The following is a 9,140-nucleotide window of genomic DNA, read 5'->3' as shown; positions in this document are numbered from 1 at the left end:
TCCTCCCCCCCCAGCCATTCCCACACTCTAGTAATTCCTAGTCTACTCTTTGCAGAACACCTATTTCCTGACATGAGTAGAGACTATAAGGCCTCCTTATAAAAACTTGTTTTATATATATGCACTTATACTGTGTGTGTGTGTATATATATATGTATGTATGTATACTGTGTGTGTGTGTGTGTATTTATTGGGTCTTCAAAATAGTCATGACACATTTTTTGCATAGAAAAACACATCGTGGTTTTTCTGATTGATGACCTATATACACACACACACACATATATATGGTTTCCAGTATCTTTTATTTAATAATAAAGCAATCGAAAAAGGAAGACACCAGACTCCTAAACTGATAGAAGAAATCAGATCATCATGTATTTCATTCTTTATTATAGTAATGAAAACATTTCTCATGGGCAAACTCAGAGCAGCCAGGAAAATGCAGCCTGACTTCACAAAGAAAAAAACAAAAACACTAATGCATAGGAGAGATGTGGCAATTGGTTTAATTTCTTTTGGGCATACACTACATAATACATGCCATAGGCTCTCAGTACCTATTCCAAGCATGTATAAAATAACACATAGGCATTCTTTCCTGATAGGTCCTATTTTCCTGTGATTTTCAGTTTTATACACACACACAGATTTTGTACTGTAATGAAGGAAACGGATGGAGGAAGAAAAGTCACTTATAGTTCTACCTCCCCAGCAATTCACAAATCATTAATATATTTTACTTGAGTGTTTTGGGATTGCTGATGTTTTTTTGTTGGTGATGCTGACTTTGTCTAGGGGGCTGAGGAGTATTGGCCACTTTAGCAAGAATTCTTCCCCAATATAGAATTCATCCTGAGGGATACCTTTTATGTTTCTTCCTTCTTGTGGAAACCACTCAGAACATCCTTTCTTCTTACAGTATTATTTAACATGTAATATATTAACTAATAGGAATACCTCCCAACTTCTCCTAGGCCCCGGGTCGGCAGCTGACTATATTCCTGTCCTCATTGTATGTGCTTGTGTTCAGAATAGAACTGAGGCTTCTGACATTGCTTATTAACTAACATTCTCTCAATTCTTCATTCCCTCCCCCCTTTCTCATTTTTCTACTTTAGCAGAGCTCAGAAAATCAGCTGCCGAAGAACAGAAAGATCAAGAAGAAAAGGAGGAAGAAGACGATAAGACAGCAATCCACAGAGCACGTGAGTGGGATGACTGGAAGGACACTCATCCTAGGGGCTACGGTAACCGACAGAATATGGGTTAACCTTCCCACAGCACAACTACGGGTGTATCCCTTCCTCACCAAGCAGAACTGTGCATTCTTCCACTCCCTGGACTCCTACTTCAGCTGTGTTCAATGCAAGCAAAGATGCTGAATCTTGCCTCCTTCTCAATAAAGTGTCAAATAATTAAGTGTGTATTTGTGCCCTAGATGATGTGCCAGCAGTCTTGTTTGACATTATCATCCTTATCGTGCTGTATTACAGTTAATTAATGGAAAAGAAAAGAGCAGTGAGAAATGGCTCTGTATAATCAGTGGCTATATGAATTCTTTCTGAAAAATAAAGTCCCTTCTAATACACAAGCCTGTGCAAAGTATGAATATTAGCTGCTTTTGTGGGGCAGAGGTGGGAATCCAACTGTGGGTCTCTAGACTTATGGAGAGATCTCAGTCATCATGATCTGGACAGTGAATTGACCAGCATCAGAGCTGCCCAGATTTTCTCCTTCTTACTGAGCACATGGTATGAAACTATATGAGCAACAACACCCCATGCTATGAAATAACTATCTACAAGAGGAGCTCACAAAAATCCCCACTTCTCCTGCCATACAGCACTCTTTAGCAGGAATTAAGAGTTAAGGTGAGTGGTCCATAAACGGTTAGCCTATTTCCCAGTCCTCTCTACCTAATCCTTGCCTTGGCCAGAAGTGAGAGAGAGAGAGAAGGCTCTGTAAGAGTCATCCTTGTGTATTTATCTGAAACTTGGGCTTTTATTCTCAGAAACTGGATGAAGCCTCAGGTAGTAGATTTCATCTTACATTGGCTGCCATGGACCATTTTGGCCCTCCTTGACTATGCTGTGTGATACCTGGCACAGTCCAAACCAATGGCCTGAGTAAATGTGCCATGGTAGTTGTTTGGCTGAGAACTAAAGTGCCTGTAGTCATGCTGACAATAGTGTGGAGGTGGGAGATAGTATAGATGACAGTGACAGGTAATTACTTTTTGTGGTAGAGAGAAGTTAGTCTAGTATCCTCAGACCTTGGGTTGATAGCCCATAAAAGCACCCATGTGTTAAAACATGATCTATATAGGGGCCAGCAGGTGCCGTGGTGGTTAAGGGCACTGGACTCCCCCATGGCCGACTGCTGTTCACGTCCTGGACCTGGTGGCTTGCTTTCTTACTTTCTCTCTCTCTCTCTCTGTCTCTGTCTCTGTCTCTCTGTCTTTTCTGGTCATATTAAAATAAGTAAATAAAGCTAAATAAAATAATTTTAAAAAGACATGATCTGTATAGAAAGCATACTTTTGTTCTGTGGCTTTTGTTAAGTTTTCTTTTATGAAGATGACTCAGTCCTCCTATTCTAGCTTCTGCATTCTGGTCTAGGAGAAGTGTTTGAAAAGGAGAGTCAGTTCCCTTGTGTTTATACAGTGGTAAGTGGAGAGCTGTCAGGTGATGAGGAGGAGGTTGTGTTGTGTGGGAGATGACAGAAGACTACCAATAATATATTTGCATACTGCTTAATAAAGGAGTCATATCACCCTCAGCATAAGCTCCTAAAACCGGTAAAGCACAGATTAAATTCCACAGGGATTTGGGAAGCAAACACTGCTGTCAGCTTTCTTCCAGTTGCTGCCAGATGGCCTCTAGCAGTGGACTGTTTCCTGCTGTTAGATTTCATCCTGAACTCATTCCCCAAAAGGTTCAAGTTGGAGTTACCTCCTTGGTCCAAGTTCATTTGTGATTGTGCCTTCCAGAAGATCCAGCTTAATTAAGCCCTTCACAGTTGTGCTAAGAGGCTAACCAGACAGAATAGGTTTGAATCCTAGCTTTAGAAACTGCAAGCTTGGGGACCAGTAGATGGCATAATGGTTATGTTGCTGGACTCCCTCATAGCTGACCATAGTTTTAGTCCCATACCTGGTGGCTCGAAACTCACACCAGGTATGTGTGTGTGCATGCACGAAATCCCAAGAGGAGAATGGAGAAGGGATTGTAGTGTGGCCATACCCCTGGAGGGTGATTTTAAATTTTTTGTCTGTCTCTCTCTGGCATGTGTCCTATAGCAAAAAATCTAGTATAAAAAAAAAAGACCCTGGGGGGTCAGGCAGTGCTGACCCACATGGGAAGGTCCTGGGTTCCCATCCTAAGACCTCCCTAAGTACCTTGGGCATGTATGGGCCAATAAACTAGGACTGGCTGATGCTGGGGTTGGATTGCAGCATCAAGACCCTGTTGGGGCTTCTGTCTGTCTGTCTGTCTGTCTCTTTCTCTCCCCCCTCAGGGGAGAAATAAACTTCAAAAAAACACAAACCAGGGCCAACCAATGGCCTGGTGGCTAAGGACCAGATCCCACGTGGCCAACTGTGTGGATGGAATCCTGGACCCAGCAGCTTGAGAAACATGTTGGATGCATGTACGTACATGTCCAAAATCCCAAAGGTTTAGACAAGATGGACTAAGGATTTCTGAGTGACCATCCCCTATGGCGGTGATTTCTTGCTTTGTCTCTCTCTCTAAGAATGCATGAACCCTGTAGCAAAATTTAAAAACAAAAAGCAAAAAAAAGAAAAAATGCAAACTGTGTGACCTCAGGCAATAAAATGCATGACTGCCATTTCCTCAGTTTATGTAGATGAGCCATCTCCTGGGGTTGTGAGAATTAAATGAATAATGGCATCCATTTTAATAAACTCAGGTGACTGAAGAGTAGGTACTTTCAGTTGCTATAAGTCTAATAACAATAGTCAGTCCACTAAGAAGGGAAAGGAAATAGACAGGTGGCCAGCCTCTACTGTGTGCCAGGTGCTTTTCCCATACTACCAATACTCTAAATGACCCTGCAAAATAGGTAACATTATCCCTATTTTACATATGAGAAAATAGGCCAAGAGAAGCTAAGTGATTTCCTCAAGTTCATGCTAGTAAGATGCTATGCTTCTATCAATTTCCTTGTGCTTTCCAATTGCTTGTGTTTTTAGTTTTTTGTCTTAATACTGCTTAAAAATTCAAAACTAAAGCCACTACCTATACATCACGCAGCTCTAGAAATTCCTTGCTAGCTGATTCATCAAAGGAAAGGTTATGCCATCTCCCTGCATTTTCCTTCTCAGTTCTGTTGGCCTGACTGCTCAAGAAACCAAGAAAATGCTATCTTTTCTACTCCCATGAGAGCCAGGCCTTTCAGTGTCCTAGAGTGAATTGGGTTTGGTGAACTCCCAGAAGTGAGGACTTTTTTGAAGAAGGAGAAGAAGAAGAAGGAGAAGGAGGAGGAGGAGGAGGAGGAGGAGGAGAAGTAGTTGTTTTTGCTATAGGGCACCGAGAAAGCCAGAGAAAGACAGAAAGTAAGAAATCACCCCCCAGGGGGGACAGCCACACCGTAATCCCTTCTCCTCCATTCTCCTCTCAGGATATTGGGCATGCACGCACACATGCCTGGCGTGAGTTTAAGCCACCAGGTCCAGGACTCGAACTGCAGTCAACTACATGGGAGTCCAGCGACATAGCCATTACACCAACTGCTGGTCCCCAGAAGTGAGGACTCTTAAAGCTTGAAACATATCATTAATAACTACTTCATAGTTTGCAAAATGCTCTCACATACACTGTTTATTTCATTTTCACTACCTGTCATACAAGATATACTTCATTTTCCAGAACAGGCAACTGGCTCAGAGAGATGAAGTAAGTGACCTATTTCAGTCATAGGTAAGTAGAACAAACAAACATGTTTTAAAAGCCAAAGTATTGGGACCAGCAGATGGCATAATGGTTATATCACTAGATTCCCACATAGTCAACTGAGGTTCATGTCCCAGACCCAGTGGCTTCCAACTCACACGTGCTTGCATGCCCAAAATCCCAAGAGGAGAATGGAGAAGGGATTGCAGAATGTGGCCATCCTCCCTGGGGAGTGATATCTTGCCTTCTGTCTCACTGTCTATCTCTGCCTCTCTGGTTAGCAAACGCACCCTATAGCAAAAATCTCTCTCAAAAATAAATAAATAAGCCAAAGTATTTGCTTTCTGTGGCTCTCACATGGAAGTCAATTAGATTTGGGAAAGGTGAATGATAAGCAATATTTTGAAATATTCCACACTGATTTGACCTTTTCACCCTTGTTCCTTTCAACGCCACTGTGAGAAAGACAGGGCAGGGGACTGAATGAGCTGTTTTCTGAAGAAAGTTGGAGTTAGAAGTTGGATTTAGAGTCCAGAGTCAGAGTCTCTCTCTCTTTTTTTTTTGAGATGTTTTTGCTATAGGGTGTGTGCACTCGCCAGAAAGACAGAGAGAGACAGAGAGAAAGCGAGAGATCACCTGCCAGAGACCTGCTCCAGCCATGGTGGGCTGACCTGACAGAGGCGACGCGGGTGAGAAAAATCAGATTGAGACCTCGATGCTCTTTAGCATGTCCTCAGCCGACTACAGTCAGAGCGAGCTCAAAACTGCAGCCTCTATGGCCAGGAATCATACATATTTATTGAGGGATGTTTACAGGGGTTGGAGGGGTGAGGCAGAGGTAAAAGATTTTACTCTAAAGAATAGGGTATTCAAAAAATGGAAACAATAATCATAACACATGATGTACTGTTCTTGTTTGATCAGGTAAAAGCAGTTACAGCTCAGGGCGGGAGAGTCCATTTGTCCAGTACATTTTTTCTTAGATCTTGATTGCCGGGTAGGGCCTTCTGAATGAGGGGGTTTTCAGCAAGCTTGGTAACTTCAGTCCCAGGTTGGGGCAGCAGCAGATTGGCGGTTACAAAGGCCTAGACAGAAATCTTATTTGATTAAGTAAAGACATGGTTAATATATACTAAAATGGAACATCTATATATTGTTTCTAGGGTAATTTACAGCTAAGAGTGTAAGCCTGTTGCTCACATGGGAAAGGAATTGTGGTATTGTGAGCAGCTTAATGACTAACCAAAAGTTTATTATGTACATGTGAACCTGAGAGGGACTTCAGTATTGTTTATTGTTATTTTCCAGGCAGGTGGGTGTAGTCTAATTCCCATTCACCTCTGCCTTAGGAATCTGCATTCTCTTAGGATTATTAATTGTAAAAGTTACAGTAAGGCTGGGGGTGTTATTCCACTCTTACGGGGCACTGTGATGACAGTAAAGCCCATGGCAGGGAGATTAAAAGCACAAACCAGTACTGCAAACACAGTTGGAACCTTGAGCTGTTAGCTGTCGCCCTGCGTACAGCTTTTTCTCAGCCAAGACTTGTTTAAACATGAGAGATAGCTCTTTGTGTTCTGCCTGTGTTAGCCGCATGGTCTTCGTCAATCACCCCCCAGGGGTGATGGCCATGCTGCAATCTCTTCTCCTCCATTCTCCTCTCGGGATCTTGGGCATGCACGCACACACGCCCAGTGTGAGTTTAAGCCATCGTGTCCGAGATTTGAACCATGGTCGACTACATGGGAGTCCAGCAACATAGCCATTACGCTAACTACTGGTCCCCCCCCTTTTTTTTTCTTTGTTTAAAGAGAGATTTTTGCTATAGGACATGTGTGCTCGCTGGAGAGACAGAAAGTGAGAAATCACCCCAGGGGGGATGGCCATCCCACAATCCTCTCTATATATTCTCCCCTTGGGATTTTGGGCATGAACACACACATGCCTGGCATGAGTTTTAAAACACTGGGTCTGGGTCTTGAACTATGGTCAACTATGTGGGAGTCCATTGACATAACCATTACACCATCTACTGGTCCCCAGAGTCAGAATCTCAGTTCTCAGGGCTTCGCAACTCCAACGTTGAGTTAAAGTCTCCACCTCTGTCATTTAAAACAACTTGAAAAGGAGGAGGATGTGTGGAAGTTGGTGCAGCTGTGGAAGGCAAAGGTCTGCAAGGCAATCCCACATGGCAAGGTTTTCATTTACGTCTGGAGACCTCTCTGAGTATGCTGGGCACACACACGCCCACCATCAAGGGCTGCCTGAAGGCTGGTGGTGAATCACTGTGTATAGATGCTGTTGGGGATGCTGCCTCTCTCACTCATGGAAGAAAGGAATAAACTTAAAAAAAAAAAAAGAAGCAGGGAAAACTTTTGAAACTCAAACCACCTCTCTGTTATCTGAACTTCCAAAAATCTTCCTCTGTGTACTCTGGGCCTCAAGTTTGCTAATCTGCACAGCAGGCAAATGGCCACCCATCTCTATTGGGCACTCCACAGCAATATGATGATATTACCACGGTCTTCTTGCAAAACAGCTCTCTCCAACACCTACATATTATTTCCTCACAGATTCCTTTCAACCCACTCATCCAAGGTTCAACTGGCACCATTCACTTACATTCCATAATAAGGAGACATGACTTCTAGTCCCAGCTTTGTCTCTATTTTAGCCCTCCTTAACTGCAGCAAATATCTGCCCTACTTACTTCACAGGCCAGAGTGAAGAGAAAATGAAATCAAATATGTGAAAGCACTTTGAAAATTATAAAACATGAAACAATTGCGAAGAGTAAGAGTAGTTGGCTGTTGTTAAACAAGGGGGACAGGAAAGTATGCCTTTTTATTTGTGATAGAGCTCATGCATGCACATGCAATAGAAAAAGAGACAAGTACCCTCCATAGGGTCTGGTCACACTGCAATCTCCTTCCTCCAGTCTTCCAGTCTTTTGGATCTAGGACACACGTGTGTTCCTGGCATGTTTCAGAAATTCAAACCATGGTTGCCACATGGGATCCAGCTTCTCTTGAGTAGCGCATTACTACTGCACCACAGAGCCGGCCCTCTTTGTTTTATATTTATTTCTTCCATGAATGAGAGAGAGTGACAGAACCCTCAACAGGATCCTAATGCCGTGATTCCTCCCCAGCCTCAGTCAGTGGTAGATCATGGGCACATATATGCCCAATGTACTTCAGGAGGTCTCTGGATGCACACCTGGAGCCTTTCAATGTTGGTCAGCCTCAGAGAGGTTGTTTTATCTCTGTCACATTGGCCAGCATGGCCCCTGCTGCTTTTTTTTGGTGGTGGTGGTGGGGGGAGTTTACAACTTTATTTAACCCTTGCCCCCCCTCCAATGCTTTCTCAATCTATCTTCTGTCTATCACTACTAGCCAAGAGGTTTGTGATATGCTTTTCTTTGTGTGCTGAAATGACTGGCAAGGGAAAGAAGTGTGTGTAATAGAAACTGAGAACCAGTTTTTATGTATCCACCTGCCAAGCAACCTTTAACAAATGTAGGTGAAAGTGTAATGAACAAAGTCTTCGATTTCAGTTTCTTGTCCCAACTGGCAACAAATCCTTCAAAGAGTACAACTGAGTATTGCCTTAGGTCAGCCTAGTCTAGTGTGGTAGCAGAAATAAAAATAATAACTACTGGGTATTGAGCAACTACTATATACTAGTTTTACATACATTATGTCTAATCCCCAAAAGATATTATAACTTTAATTTTTAGTTGAGAAAATTGAGACTCAGAAATAATTTCCCATAATCACTCAGCTCAAGCTAGACTTGGACTCCAGGTTGGCCTAACTTCAAAGGCCCCTTCTAGCTGGCTGTACTGTGTCTGTAGGAAGCACCAAGTACAGGGCATATGTGAAGGTCCCACCCTAGTGGAACACTGCTCTGGGGATAACACCTCCCCATTCTTTGTCCAAGTCACAAGCAACAATTCCATCATTTTGCTTGCTGGGCCCTACAGCAGCATTTCTGAGACTTGCTCACTAGAGGAAACCTATCATTAGATGCCTTTCCTGGACCCCATATCCTTCAACCTGCAGGGGACCATTCCTTCTCCCTGTGCCAAGCCCACCTGTTCCTCCTGCCCAGCCTTACCTGATCTTTGTTCAAATATCTTTTTTTTCTTTTCTTTTCTTTTTTTTTTTTTTTTTTTGAGAGGTTTTTGGTTTAGGGGGCATGCGCTTGCCAGACAGAAAGAGA

The 9,140-nt window shown here is 42.9% G+C and overlaps 1 protein-coding gene across 4 annotated transcripts in view; it reads left to right on the top strand.

The window, feature by feature from the left end:
- The window catches only part of IGBP1 (immunoglobulin binding protein 1), a 45,552-nt gene extending 43,958 nt beyond the window's left edge, over positions 1-1,594 (top strand). For 3 of the 4 annotated variants that reach the window (XM_027768863.1, XM_006169969.3, XM_014584798.2), the window contains one exon: positions 1,122-1,594. In XM_027768863.1, the coding sequence (XP_027624664.1) occupies positions 1,122-1,273 (152 nt within the window). In that variant the 3' untranslated portion in view covers positions 1,274-1,594. The remainder of the gene's footprint in view (positions 1-1,121) is intronic. The other variant, XM_006169970.3, reaches the window with a different exon arrangement.
- Positions 1,595-9,140: the final 7,546 nt, after the last annotated feature.

Source organism: Tupaia chinensis, unplaced genomic scaffold (assembly GCF_000334495.1).
Source record: "Tupaia chinensis unplaced genomic scaffold, TupChi_1.0 Scaffold147880_1, whole genome shotgun sequence".
NCBI classification, from domain to species: domain Eukaryota; kingdom Metazoa; phylum Chordata; class Mammalia; order Scandentia; family Tupaiidae; genus Tupaia; species Tupaia belangeri.
This window is presented reverse-complemented; position numbering and strand designations above follow the sequence as displayed.